We start from the raw sequence: 15,609 nt of genomic DNA, 5'->3' as shown, positions 1-15,609 counted from the left end.
GGATGAGTAGAGGTAGGGTAAATGATAATCAGAATATATTGTATGAAAACAAATCTATTTGTTTGAAAATTTGTATGAAAAACAAATTACCTGAACACAAGAACATATGTTCCATCATGCTTACTTTATCATTGTGTGCAATACTAAAGAATATGGAGTAACTTGAATACTTGGTGATAGAAACTTACTAGTTAAGCTACCTATATATACTATGGAATGTTATACACTTATAATAATGAATTAGCATTTGTAGTAGTTTTCTATTATTTAAGAACTTACCACAAATTAGTTGAATTAAATAAAATGAACTTTATAGTTTTGTGACTCAGAAGTCTGATGGGATCTCACTTGGATAGTCAGGTATCAATCAGCAGGCTGTTCCTTTGTTCACTGAAGGTGCTACTTCCTTGCTTGTTATCAGATATCTGTTCTTATTCTTTTACCTGAATTTCTTAGCCTGTGTTCGCCTTCCTCCATCTTGAAAGCCAGCAAAGGATGGTGGAGTCACTTTCATATTTATAATCTCCATTTTCCTTTTTCCCCCATGTGTCTGGACCAGCACATAAAGATTTTCCACACTTAAGGGCTCCAGCATTTAGACTGGGCCCATTAAAATAATCCAAAGTAACCGCCCTATGTCAGTGTTTAATCATACTTGCAAAGTCTCTTTGCCATGTGAAGCAACAGATTCAGGCATTCCAATGATCTTGAGCATGAACCTCTTTGGGGGAGAAGTATTTCTTTATGTTTGTTCATGTGTTTATTTAATTAGAAAGAGTGTGCGGGCCACAGTGAGTACACAGAAGCTCAGGAATTGGTGCTGTCCTTCCACCATGTAGATTCCCTGGGATAGAATTCAGTTAATCAATCTTGGTAGTGCACAGAGCAGTCTCACCAGCTCCCTATGGGGGAAGATTATTAGATTACTACAACTATATAACTAAAAACTTGATAATCATTCAGTACTATGTGGAGTGGGAAGGCCGATGTGTTCAGATTAACCTGAAGTATACACACGTGCTGTGTCTATAAGCATAAAGAGAGGTTTAGGAACTTATATCAAGGTACCAACAATTAATTGAGTCAACCAAAATAGGATAGAGAATGAGATACAGAACAAAAAAGACAGATATTTTTTAGATATGCATCATTTTATTTTTTACAACTGACTATCTTATTATTTGTAAGATAAAAGGGTATTAATTTTTAAATTTTAATGAAGGTTAAACTATTTGAAGATTATGATTTGAATGTTTTCTAGATTATGAAATGAATGTATTATTAAAAACATACTGATTTATCAGATGTAGAAATTACATATTACACCTATATGATGAGATTATAGGTGTATTTAATTTTCTTGCTTTGACTTGCTAGCATTTTTAATGTTTTTATGTCATATGTAAGTAATATATATATATACACACATATAAAATAGTATTAATAGGAAAAATATTTTAAACTAAAAAGTAGCAAAAAGGCTAGCATGGTGGCTCACACCATTAACCTCATTACTTAGGAGGCGTAAGCAGGGATACTTCTGTGTGTCCAGGTCAGCCACAGTCAGTGAGTTTCAGATCAGCCAAGTCTACACAGTGAGACCCTGTGCCTCCCTCCAAAAAAAAAAAATTTTACATAGCAACTAAAAATGGTAATGCCCCCAAAAGAAAACTATCAGGGAATGAAAATTCTACAAGGAAGAAATACAAAGTGCTAACAGAAAGTTGCTAATTACATAGGATTCTGTTTATTAAATTTCCAAGTGTCGCTTAAATATTAAAATCAACATTAGAAAGCTAATTAACTCGATTGAAAACATAACTCTGTCCCTTTCTAAAGCTTCTCTGAAAGGACAGTAAAAGAATGAGAAGGATAGAAGCCCATAAATCTGTAGAAATATGACTCCCCAGAAATCAGCTGGCTGAAAGTGGCCTGAGCCTGAACGCCAAGCTGCCCTTGGCTCTCTGTCTCCATCTAGTGGTGGAGACAGAAGCTGTGCCTTCATAAAGGTGGGAAAGTGACTGCTGGTGGGGGATGGTTCAGTGGGTAAAACGATTGCTGGGTTTGATCTTTAGCACCCATGTAAAAAGCAAAAAGCATAAACAAACAAAGAAGCAAATAAAAGACAATACCCACATAGGTGTCAAACGCTTGTAATTCCAGCACTGGGGAAGCAGGGATAGGTGAGGTTCACTGACCACCCTATTTGTCAAGTTCCAGGCCAGACAGATGCTGTCTCAAAAATCAAGGGAAATGGGAGATGGATCGGGAAAGCGTTAGGGGGAGAAGTGGAGGGTGAATATGATTAAAATGCATTGCATGACATTCTCAAAGTGTTAATAAAAATATTAACAAGGTAGATGACACCTGAGGCCTTCGCATGTACACCCACACATGAGCACACGCACATGTATACATAAGAATGATCCTAGACTTGGGAGTCTGAAGCACAGTTAGGGCTAGAAAGACAAATAGTTTAAAGGGCCTCTTCTTCCTTCACAGAGCTCCTCACATTGCCAGCTGCTATAATCCAGATCTTAAGTGTTCCGGGGGATTTTCTGGCTGCTGGTGGTACATTTAGATCAGCCATGAACAAACACTGTGGACACACTCTTTTTCTTTTCTTCTTAAATTTATTTATTAAAACCCCCATCTTTTCTCATTTTACATACCAATCATGTTTCCCACTCCCTCCACCTCCCCGCCCCATCCCATGCTCACTCAGAGTGGGTAACGCTGTTAGGAATATTTTTTAATATTAGCTCCCTGACGACACAAAAATTCCCACTCAAGCCAAATCAAAACAAGCCAAATTAAGAAATATCCAGGTTTAATGGGAGATCTGCGCTTTCAGGTGACCCCGAGGGGGAAACTGGGAAGCCACAAGAACGCGACCCCCAGGAGGAAGAAAGGAAAGGAAGACCACGTGTTCTTCTTTTGGGGGATCACTTAAGTACCCTGGGGAGTGGTCCTGACTCCACTGGCCTGCTGGGATTTGAAGTCCAGACCAGGCCTGGGGGCTGGGATAGAAGCAAGGGACTGGGACCTATGCTCCCAACCTAACAAAGGCTTCCCAGGGGGAGTCAAAAAGTTTAGCACTTTGCTTTGAGGCAGAACCAAGACCCTCCCCATTATATCTACGCTGAGCAAGGTATCCCTCCAAAGAGAATGGTTCCAAAAAGCCAGTACAAGCAGTAAGGATAAATTCTGGTCTCATTGCCAGTGGCCCTACAGCCTGCAACTGTCATATAACTGGGGGACATACTCTTGAACAGGATAGGAATCCTGGCTCCTTTTCTCTGTTTCCTTGCTACCATGAGGTAAACAACGTTGTTCTTCCAAGTGTTCTCTACCACGATACTCTGCCTCACCACAGACTCAGAAACAATAGGCTAACTCATCACAGACTGAAATCTCTCAAATAAAAATGATCTTCTCATCTTTTGAGTTTTTTTAAATGCATTTGTTATAGCAATGAAAACCTGACTAAGAGCAGCCTAGCTCATAAAATGGTCCCATCCAATTTTCCCAGCAAGTCATACAATTTATCCGTAGGAGAACTGACTACCTAAGAGAAAAAAGACTTATAGGCAGAAACAGTTAGAAGTCCTCATGGCTCTAGCCTACCCATAGGGAACCCAGGAGTTGACAAACTTTGCTGACACACACCAAAACTTTTCATAGTTCTTTACCTCTTTTACTTAGAAATAGCAGTGGCTTACTAGACATCTGTGGACAAAACAAACTTGAACTTGTTAGAAAAAGAATAAAGTACCAGGAACAGAAGCAGCTTCAAAATCTACTACAAAACATCTCCAGAGTTATGAGAAATATGACACATATAGAACAAGAATGGGCGAATATTTTTTAAAGGCACATTTGAAGAACAGTGGTTCTTTGACATTAAAAATTACAGCAATAATAAAGTTGAACAGAAACACTGAAAGATAAAATTCAGCAAGATTCTTATGGGCTAGAGGGAAAGATAAAGATGAATAATAAAAATAGGAGAGGAGGAAAAAGAAGCAAGGAAAGATGCTCTAAGAAATTCATCTTCTGAATTTCAATTCAAGTTCCAGGAAGAGACCACACAAGAATAGACTCAATAGACTGCAAAAAGTACATTTCTTTGCACTGAAGCAAGTTTCCCAACTGTAGGAGCACACTTGGTACAAAAATAGGTGTTTAAAAGGCTAACTCATGTACAGTAGCACTAATGTTACAATAATTCACAGAAAGACAAGGTCAAGATACTTTTCATAGAGAATGAATAACAAAAAGATCAGTATTCAAACTGCATCAATTTTAAAATGGCAGTAAATGTAGCACAGGTTAATACAGAAATAGTGAGGCACACAAGAGCTACACAATAAATATTTGCTGACTAAACTAACACAGTTTTACACAGTATTAAATGATTTCAGAAAAGGGTCAGGAAATAATATTCTGCATAAGCATAATCTTTATTACTCAATATAGAATACAATAATTAGGAATAAAATGGCTTAAAGATTGTTTCTGAGAAGTAGGATTGTGAATGATTTTTATTCTTTTAAAACTTTAAAAAATTTGGCAATGAGAATGTATTTATGCAGTTTTATGTGATCAAAAATAGTAATAAAAACCAAGCAAGTAGCTCACAAACATGACCTGTATGTCTCAGTAGAGGTAGAAGGATCAAAAGTTCAAGGCCAATCTTGGTCAGATGATGAGTTCAAGACCAGCCTGAGCCGGTTGAGACTGTGCCTCAAAAATACCATAATTATCAACTGTTAAAAAAAAAAAAGAAAATATCTTAATTAAGGGAGCCATTTTAGGGTTGGCAAGAACCTTGACTCTAGAGGGATTCCCAGGGGTCCTGAGAGATGTTCCCAACTAGGTCCTTGGGCAGCTGAGGAGAGAGAGCCTGAAATGGCCCGATCCTATAGCCATACTTTTGAGTATCTTGCATATCACCATAGAACCTTCATCTGGCGATGGATGGAGATAGAGACAGAGACCCACACTGGAGCAACGGACTGTGCTCCCAAGGTCCAAATGAGGAACAGAAGGAGGGAGAACATGAGCAAGGAAGTCAAGACCGTGAGGGGGGCACCCACCCACTGAGACAGTGGGGCTGAGCTCACCAAGGCCAGCTGGACTAGGACTGAAAAAGCATGGGATAAAACTGGACTCTCTGAACATGGCGGACAATGAGGGCTGCTGAGAAGCCAAGGACAATGGCACTGAGTTTTGATTCCACTGTATGTACTGGCTTTGTGGGAGCCTAGCCTGTTTGGATGCTCACCTTCCTAGACCTGGATGGAGGGGGGAGGACCTTGGACTGCCCACAGGGCAGGGAACCCTGACTGCACTTCAGACTGGAGAGGGAGGGGGAGAGGAGTGGGGCGTAGGGAGTGGGGGGAGGGGGAGGGAAAAGGGAGGTGGGGAGGAGGCGGAAATTTTTAATAAAAAAAAAACAGCGTACTTAAGGACTGAGGAGATGGCTCAGTGAATAAAAGTACTTGCTGAGTGTGAATGAAAAAAAAAAGAAAAGAAAAAGAAAACAAGCTAATGATCAAGATAAAAGTAAAAACAATTTTTGGATTATCAAACACATTCTAAATATGTATATCCTTAGTATTTTCAACATCCCCCACCCTCAGGTTTACCTTGGTCCAGAGTCACTACCATTCACATCGAGATCAAGTTCTTGGGGTTTAGTAAACTCTTTATCAGCAACCAGTTCTCGAGACTTAAATAGCGCTTGAGTCCTTAACCTGTAAAAATAAATTTAAGAATGTCTAACCCCAAAGCACCTGACAGACTCAATACACACACACACACACACACACACACACACACACACACGCCCTAAATACACATTAAGTAGGCCCATCAGTTTACAAGACTTAGATTTTCCATATAGAAGCATGTGGGGAGACTGAGCTGGTGAGAACATGATTTTAAAACTCAAGACTGTAAATGACTGTTTTGCCCATTGTGTTAGTTACTTTGCTCTTAGTCACTTTTCCAGTCTCTGTGATAAAATGTTAGACCAGAAAATCTAAGGGAGAAAAGGTTTATTCGGCTCCCAGTTTGATGATGTAGTCCATCACAATGGGGAGGACCTGAAAGGAAGAGGTTGAGGCAGCTGGTCACACTGCATTTGTGGTTAGGAGGCAGAAGGAATAAATGCTAGACTTCAGCTAGACTCCCCCTTTTCATGTAATCTAGGACCTGAGCTCAAACAACCATATACCCACAGTTAGAGTGAGGTCTTCCTACCTTAACCAACCTAACCAGGATAGGCCTTTACAGGCAAGCCTGGAGGCTTGTTTTATGTGATTCCCGATCCTGTCAACTTAACAATCAACATTACTGTCACAATTTTCATTATTGTTACAAAATACACAAGTAAATAAATTAATGGGGGAAAGATTTATTGGACTCATGGTTTGTATTTCTATTTCTGTGGGTCTGCGGTGAGGCAGAAGAGCATAGCAGAAGAAAGCTGCTCACCTCTTGTCAGCCTGGAAGCAGAGAGGGACAGGAAATACCCATCAAAGGCACACATTGGACAGGCCTGTCTTGTAGATTTTACCAAGTCATAATAATGCCGGAAATTGTGAATTATCAATAGCTTTAACAGAAAAGATTAACTCATTGATGGGTTAATGGATTATTTCATTGGCTCAATTACTTGATTAGACCAGAGCCCTTATGAGCTAATCATATCCCTTAAGCTCCATCACTGAACACTGGACATTATGACTGAGCCTACACCATGTGGGCCTTTTGAGGAAACACTTTAAATAGAAGCCATTTAAGTCATCATGGTCTAAATAAAGACTTTTGTAATTCTCAAGTATTATTGACTCTGTAAAACATAAACTCAGGAGGTACCCAACTTCTCATGGTGACACTTCAAAGAGCTGGTAGATCAGTGACAAAATATTTTCTTTAGGACACAGACAAAAATAGAACTGGGTGTCCTGGTTAATTTCATTTGTCAACTTGACATAAGCTAGAGTCATTTGTGAAAAGGGAACCTCTACTGAGAATGGCCCCAACCAGATTGGCCTGTGGGCACTTTCTTGATTAATGATTGATATGAAAAGGTTCAGTTCCCTTCAGTGCTGATGGTCCTTGGTGCTGTAAGAAGGCTGAGCAAACCACAGGGAGAAAAAGAGTTCCTCCATAGCTTCTGCTTTGGTTCCTTCCTTAATTCTTACCTTGACTTCCCTCAGTGATGGACTATTACCTGGAAATAAACCCTTTCCTCTCCAACTCGCATTTTTTCCCACAGTGTTTTTATCACAATAGAAAACCTAAGACAGAATGCATAGCATCTACTGAGATTAAGACCATACTCACATGTACTGAAAAGGGAAGGCTGTTGAAAATATCCGTACAAACCCTTTCTAGAATTTAGGGATCAATCACTGATAACAAACATGTGGTGCTTAATATGCATCCCTTCAGCTTTTTGGAAAATGAGTTCTGATTACATGTACAAGTATATTCTTTAACTATGAAAAAAATAGAGGAGGAGGTAGTGCACACCTTTAGTACCAGCATGTGGCAGGCATAGGCAAGTGGATCTCTAAGTGTTCGAGGCCAGCCTGATCTACAAGACAAATTCCATGACAGCCAGAACTGTTACACAGAGAAATCCTATATTGAAAAAACCAAAGCAACCAACCAAACAAACAGAACAAGAAAACAAACAAAAGCTATTAAATAAAACTATGAAATGTTTTGTAAAAGAACCATGAACAGGGTATTTTCACCATCACAAGACATTCTTTCAGTTGTACTATACATGGTGATAAACAAAGAATTTACAGTATTATTATTTTGTAGTGACACGCAAATGAACACAAGTGTCAAATGCTAAAATCAGGTAATTATGAGAAAAGAGTAAGAAAAACTGTAATAACAGCAGTCAGTAGCAATCACTTATGGAATATTTCTTACATATATTATTGTGTTGATCCTCATGAATACCCCAGAAGCAATAACTTTATTATAAGTATTTACAGAGGAAAGAGGGGCAGATCTAGGCACAAAATTTACCCAAGGTGGAACACTTTTAAGTGGTAAAGGTGGTACAGTTCTCCTAGCTAGGTATACAGTATATACAGTATAAAAGAGAAAGACAAAGACAATATTTATGAATAGCTTTGAGTTTATTCACTACAAATGCATTCTTACTCCCAAAGGAGTTTATGGTGGTTCTTGGCACTACCATCAACTGTACTCTGGATAAATCTTGAACTAGTTTAGAAAGGACTTACAAAGGAAGGCTTTCTGAAAGCACTGACTATGCATGTAATCTCAAGGTGGCAGAACCAATTATAAATCAGAATTAAGTAAGTGTTAACTGAAGGGACAAAACCAACTCTATTTTGCACTAGGCCCCAAGGTGGCTGTCAGCAGAACGCCAAGTTCTCTAGTCGGGAGTCCAGCTGCTGAAGGTGCTGTCAGCAGAGTGGGACGTTCCCTAGACTGGAGCCCAGCTGCTCAAGATTGATATCAGCAGAGTGGAAAATCCCCCGGGCTGGAGTCAATCAGAGAGTCACCAGTACCCCTTATGCCCAAAACAATAGATTTGTGGGTTTTTTTTTCCCTTTATAAACCCTGCCTAGGAAGAGTGGCATGTGGGATACCTCCTCTGGCTCCCACTGCATTGGTGTGCAAGAAGAGGTCCAAATCACGATTTGCATAATTAAACCTTGCTTTTGCATTTTGATGAGTCTATCTCTAGTGGTCTTTTTGGGGTCCCAGCAACTTGGGTACTACATTAATGTTTTCCCAAGTTCACTTAAATGGGAAAGTCTCATCTCTGAGACGTTAAAGTAGTTCTGAACTACTTTAACTACTTTAATTATATGCTACTCATTTAGTATTCAATTATAGATTGTATTTCTATACATTTCCTAAATATCCTAAGCACCATAAATAATGCCATGTACATAGCCAGTATTAATTTATTACTAATTGAAATGAGTTACCTGATCACTTAAATTACAAATTCAGTAAAGATATATAATTGTTCATATTATATATAAATTAGTATATGAGACTGCATAACACACTGAAAGAGGCCAGGTTTTAGTCATCTAGGTATACCTTCCATTTAGTTTTGGGCAGAAATAATAAATACTTTGCTAAAACAATGAAAACTGAGCTGAGTTATAGGCTACAGTAGATAAAATATATTATGATTCTCCTTTGTATATATCCTAAAACCTAAAGAGCTAGGGACAAAGAAACTAGATCTAAAATTAAGTAAGGCATAGATAATTGGAAAAGGAAAGCAAACATTTAAACCAGAGGAGAAAGCATAGCTTGAGAAAGAGCTATGAGTGGTGTATGGAAAGAGTTGCACTAAGACAAATTTTCAGAAAAAGCATTTCTTAGGAAATTGAGCAAATGGGTAGACAGGTGACTGCAAATCATAGCAAGTTTTGCAAACTAGAATGATTGGCAGCATCTAATCTAGAACTAATTTTTTAACCAGGTTTTAAAATACAGAGTGGTAAAATAAAGGCACTGTTAGGGTTCATTTGCCACAGAAATTTTTGGTTTACGTCACTATTGGGCAGACTTTCAGATAACTCCTAAGTGATAAAATTGCCTGACTCTAAAATGCAGGACAGAGAGTAGGCCAACTTTCAGTTTAGAAATGAGAATTGTGACACTGATTAAACCCAAGTCCTGATTTCTGGCCTAGTCTGGCCCAGCTGACCATAATAGATCAGATGATTTCCATAGCAGAAAAGCAGGAAGAGAGAAGCTCCTCTAGTTAAAAGTGTCTGCAGGCAGGTGTGATGAAAATTAATCTTAGCACTTGGGAGGAGGCAGGAGAAAACACATGTTTGGGTTAGCTTGGGCCACAGAGGCAGAATCTGTCTCGGAAAGCTTCTATTCCAGTATCTTAAGTTTATCTGGGAAACTCATTAGAAGCTTCTAACTTCTTGACCTGGGGGAATTTTATTTTATGATCAGAGCTACAAACAACAAATGAAATGGCAGAATTGTGATGGCCAAGATTTACAGAACCACAAAGACCTTTAAGAGATGCCTAAGGCACCAGAAACCAGCATGATCAGGTCTGAAGATGGAAAGTACTGTGACTGGGCACTGTTTCATGATTTGTATATATTTACAAGTCCTGATCAACAAGACTGAAAACACCCTAGTGTAAAACACTGAGGACTTTCAAAGACTGCAATTAGCAACTACACAGAGTAATACTCATCCATGCAAGGGAACTGACTAAATCACATGATAATTTGAGGACAATAATTCTGAATACAGGACAGTATTCCTGAATACAAAACAGTCAGTGAAGAGTTCAGGAATAGAATATAGAAATAAAGGCTCCCATCCAGGAAAATGGAAATATAAAATTGTAAGCCCAAACACATTTTGGAAAAAAAAAATATAAAGGTGGCAGTTGCTGTTAGCCTTTAGAAAAAACACTTTCTGCCTTAACAGCAGACATCCTGGCAGCCACTGTGTACAGAGTTAAACTTTTAACAATTGTCCCCTGCCTCCCAGTTTCACAGCTAGGCAGGTACTGCAGACAAAGCTTAGCTTCTAACTATTGCCTCTATGGGATCCTCTGCTTGTATTTCCTTAATTTTTAACTGTCCCTTATGTGACTCTACTCTCTGCCTTACATTCTTTCAGGGACAGTGAAAAGCAGCTGTGTCAGCCACAGGCTTTTGCAAACATCATAAGTTAACATCCTATTGTCCTATAACCAAAAGTTGTAAAACTTAAAATGTTGTGACTTTAAGCTTGACCTCAAGGTTGCAAAAGTTCTTTGACCCACACCTGGTGCTTGATTTTACTATAAGAGAAGGTCCAAAACGAACACTCACTGCCAAAATTTCAGAAGCTGATCTCTGGCTGTTGTCACAGCTATAGCTGATAAGCTTTGTGTGCCCCATAGTGTTTTTTTTCTTTTTCTGTAATAAAGCTTGATTCTGGTTTAATAGACTTTGGTGGTCTATCTCCCCATCATTGCATAAACCTTGGATCCAATAGTTAGGTTAAAAAGAAAATTGGGATAGAGAGAATGAGAGGAAGTGCAAACTATTTCTGTAGAATTTTCCAGAAGACAGAAATTTTTAGAGTTTAAGAAATGAAAGGTGAGAAGCCATCTTTTGAGTTGTTAGTCAGGGCTGTCTAAAAGACTCCAAAAACAGTCCACTGCTGTTGCCCTTGATTGACCCCTAGAGGCACAAGTTAAGTTCCTAATAGGGCCCAGAGGCCCTTGAGCTGGCATTGACCTGAATGCCCCTTCCCTGAGAAATTTCCAGCAAGCTTCAAAAGGGAAGAGACAATCAACAGTACCGTTCAGTTATGATGCCTATGAACCTCCTTGCTGAGTTTAAAGCAAACAATGACAGAAAGGTGGGCAATTAGTAGGCTGGGTCCCAAGGAAGGATGCACTTTTCAATGACTTTGTTTTTGTCTGTACACTTAGAATACTGGTGGCCTAGAAACTTCAAAAGCATGGAAGGGGGTCAGCTATATAGTCAAAGAAGTAGAAAGCTTTTAAACAGTAAACCTACTCTATTGTTCTACTCTAATCAACCCCAGTGGCACATGTGTGGCCTCACTTGCCCTGTTCCTACCAGTAAACACTGAGTAGAAGCCAGACTTTCATTTTCTCTGGGCTTTCATGAGGCAGTCAAGCCCTCTGCCTCACCAATGTTAGAGAAGGGATACTACAGAAGAATATTTAAGCAACACCCAGTGACTAAGGCTACAAACTAAATACCCAGAACAAAGCTGAAAACCAGTCATCACATCAAGAATGAAAAAAAAGAATGGCAGAAATACTTAATGACTTTGTGGGTGCCTAGTCTGTTTGGATGCTCACCTTCCTAGTCCTGTATGGAGGTGGGGAGGACCTTGGACTTCCCACAGAATGGGGAATCCCGACTGCTCTTTGGACTGGAGAGGGAGGGGAAGAGAGATGGCAGGAGTGGGAGGGAAATGGAAGGAGGGAAGGAGGTGGAAATTTTTAATTAAATAATAAAAATAAATAAAGAAATAAAAAAGAAATACTTAATGAGAATAAAGAGCAAGCACTACAAAAATGCCTCAAAGAACACTTCTGAATATCCTTGAAGGAAACTGAAAGACAGAAAATCTATAAAAAGAAACAGGAGACATAAATAAAAACCAGACAGAAACTGTACTTTGGAAACATGCTCACCTGAGATAAGTAAAAGAATATCATCAGTACAATGGAAAGAAAACAAACCTCACTAGATTAATGTCGATGATCAACTAAGAGGGCAGAAAGGAGAGCCAGACACTTGACTGCAGCACAAGAGAAACAATACAGTGCAAACAGAAGCAGCAGTGGCTCCCAGGATCAGATCCCAGGGACCTTAGCAACAACAACAACAAAAATCTAGATTTATGTCTATGAAATTTGAGAGAAGAACATGAGTGGGCTCAAAATGTGCTATCAGAAAATGCTTATCAATTCTGTAAATGCAGCAATCTTTGTAGTGACAAACAGCTCTGTCTTTTTATTGTGGTGGTGATATCAATAAAATGGCAGCAGATAATCATATATACTGTACCAATGATAACTCACCAGTTAAGTTATGTAACATGAAGTCATTGGAGAAGCTCATATGGGATGTCTCTGTAATATTTTTAAAATGACTCATGAACCTATAATTGCTTCAAAATAAAATTTGAAAGTAACTATGAATATGTGTAAAAATATCATTAAAAATATACACACAAATTTTCCTCAAAAGTCCTATTTCTTCGGTCTTTTTTCTAAGCTAGAATTATAAAGAGATGAGTGCATCTAATAAGAATCTATAGATGGAGATGGCAACAAGGCAGGAGACAGAAGCTTTTTCCTTGGAAAATCTGTAATTCATTGGTTTTCAAAGAATATAAATGACACATTTTAGGATTTTAAATAAACACTCTGATTTACTATAGTAAATAAATAATGTTCTTAAATTAAACAATAAACTTTATGAATCTGAGTAAAAAAACCACACTGAATAGTAGGTAACATCAAAATAGCAATCCAGCTTTTGAAACCATATTCTAAGGAGATAATTATTAAGGGAAGAACAATGGGGGTGCGGATATATCTCAATGGTAGAACACTAACATAGCATGAACAAGGTCCTGGGATTGAGCCCCAGCTCCAATAAAAATAAATAATAAAAAGGAAGATACAGAGCAAATATGATCAACACACATGTACTTGTATAAATGTCCTTAACACATTACCACATGCTATAAAATATTTTATATGATGGCAGAAAGACATGATGACAACAAATCACACTGCTTTACAACCTGTTTTTACACTCTGAAATACTAGGACTTAACTTAGAGATTAACTTTCCATAGTGACAAAGCAGATGGCTTTGAAGTCTGAGAAAAGTCACCACTGAAACTTCAGAGATAGTTCAGTGGGTAAAGAACTTGCTGTACAAGGAAGAGGACTTGAGTCCACATCCCTAGATAGGCATGATTACATATGCTTGTAACCCTAGCACTGGGGGTGGTTAGGCAGGTGGAGCCCAGAATTCAGTGGCTATTCAGCCTAGCAGAAATGGTGAGCTTCTGACTGAGTAGAGACTTTGTCTAAAGGAAGTAAGGTAGAGAATGACAGATGAAGACACCTGAAGTCCTCGTCAGGCCTCCACATGTGTCCTTAAAGACACAAGCACCATGTACATACTTGTATGCATACAGTCTGTATAAAACAGCAATTTACTTGTAGTCATAGTTGGTGTGCACTCCAACAAGCCAAGATACTGAAGAACCTCTGTGAACTGAGGTTCATAAAAACCAAGTGTTTGAAACTGTATTCTCCAACCTATATACAGTGCAGAAAGAAGAGGTAGGACTCACCAATTGTAATCTAGTCGGGACTGGTGCAGCTGTTGCTGTTTGAGGAGAAGCTTTGTCTCTTGTTGAGCCAGAAGATGCTGAAGGCGTTCCTTTTCAATTTCTAGTTCCATTTTCTGAAGCATCAACTGTTGCCTTCGGTCTTCTGAGAGTTGCTTTTTTACATCAGCTTCACTGGGTTGCAATGTCACTCTACCATGCATGAGAGATGCCCAGGAAAGCCCACAATGACATGATTCCATATGTGTCTTACAATACTGAGGGGCCATGTTTGCAGGCTGATAGTTCTCACGAACATAGTCTTCACTTTCAGAGCATTTATGACCACAGTACTGACTTAATGGAGTACGTGAAAGGTGTGGATATTCCTTTATCTTCAAGTCTTCTGAAGGTAGGACTTTCTCTATTGGGGCTGCATCTACTGGTTTCCTCCCTAGAGATTCAGAATTACCTGTTCTGGTTTCTGATGACACCCTCTCTAAATCCTCTTTGTGATGATGAAGTGTTATTGGTTTAAACGGATTATTCCTCAGTGCTGTAAGGGATTCGGAAACTGAGTCCTGGTTTGCTGACTTAGGCCTTGCCTTGGTCTGACAGTAGGTTTGTGGTTTGGCTACACTCAGGTAGGAACCATCCAGGTCCATCAGTGAAGACTGGTGAGCACTTTTCCTGTTGGTTATCTAAAAAGAAACATGGAAAAAACAACTTTTGGTTTTTCTTTTTCAGTGATATATATTCACTAAAACAAAACTTGTATTTCTTTTTCTTAAATATTACAGTATCTACATTGCTAATATTCCACAAAGATATATCAATTTCAAACAACCTTTATTTCAGCAAATCTATAGGAGGAAAAGAAAGATCCAACATTATTCCATGTTGCTTTTGCGAATCTTTGGTGGTTTTAGGAGTTGCAAGTACTTAAGGTTACATAAAATCAACTTTAAGATGTCAACACATTAAACATTAATATCTAAAAATGTCTATCTTTGAATATTGAGCCAAGAAATCCATGCAGTCACCTTAAATATTCTTTGATTAGCCATTATACAGAACAAGATTTGGTGTAAAACATTTCACATTATTCTGAATAGCAACTGTTAGATGAATTTTTATAAATATCTTTAGAGACTACAGATAAAACCAACTAATTTCGACATACATAATTCTAATAAAAAGCAATTATTTAAATATTTTTCATTTCAGCTACAAACATAAGTGATTTTTCAATTAAACCATTCAAGTGATTACAGTCTAACAGAACTCAGGCAGAGAGGGAGCAGTTGTAAATTTAAGCTGCCAGGTGAAGAGCAAGATTTCCCAACATTTTAGCTGTAAACCTGTTCTAGTGGGAGAGTGAAACTTCATCTATATCAATTATTCTCAAACTTGAATGGGCATGAGAATTACCTGAAGGGCTACAGAGTCTCTGACTCTGTTCAGAGCAGTCAGCTCTCCTGCATCTTTAGGAGGGTTTCAGGTGATGCTGAGCGAGCACTAGTTCAGCTCTTAACATCTTTGATTTACTATAAGTAAGTGGGTTTTCCTCTCAGTGCCTTTTAGAAACATTGTATATCTAAATTCTAGCCAGACCAGATTAAAATAGTTTAGGTTCAAGCAAATGCTGAATGTAGCAAAGATAAGCCGCTTGTTTGTAAAGTTGGATACTTGAGATTAACAAAACATTAATGCAGAAGAATCTTAATGAAT

General features: G+C 38.5%; 1 protein-coding gene across 4 annotated transcripts in view; it reads right to left on the bottom strand.

Moving 5' to 3' along the window:
- The window catches only part of LOC121441907 (protein hinderin-like), a 247,357-nt gene that overhangs the window by 80,169 nt on the left and 151,579 nt on the right, over window positions 1-15,609 (bottom strand). For 2 of the 4 annotated variants that reach the window (XM_041643315.1, XM_041643316.1), the window contains exons 7-8: window positions 13,903-14,579; window positions 5,652-5,759 (exon numbers count right to left, since the gene is read on the bottom strand). In XM_041643315.1, the coding sequence (XP_041499249.1) occupies window positions 5,652-5,759; window positions 13,903-14,579 (785 nt within the window). The remainder of the gene's footprint in view (window positions 1-5,651; window positions 5,760-13,902; window positions 14,580-15,609) is intronic. The other 2 variants (XM_041643317.1, XM_041643318.1) reach the window with 1 other exon arrangement.

This window comes from Microtus oregoni, unplaced genomic scaffold, assembly GCF_018167655.1.
Source record: "Microtus oregoni isolate MIOR12 unplaced genomic scaffold, Mior012 000083F_ref0000379, whole genome shotgun sequence".
Classification (NCBI taxonomy): domain Eukaryota; kingdom Metazoa; phylum Chordata; class Mammalia; order Rodentia; family Cricetidae; genus Microtus; species Microtus oregoni.
Note: the sequence above shows the minus strand (reverse complement) of the source record. Positions and strands in the feature narration are given on the sequence as shown.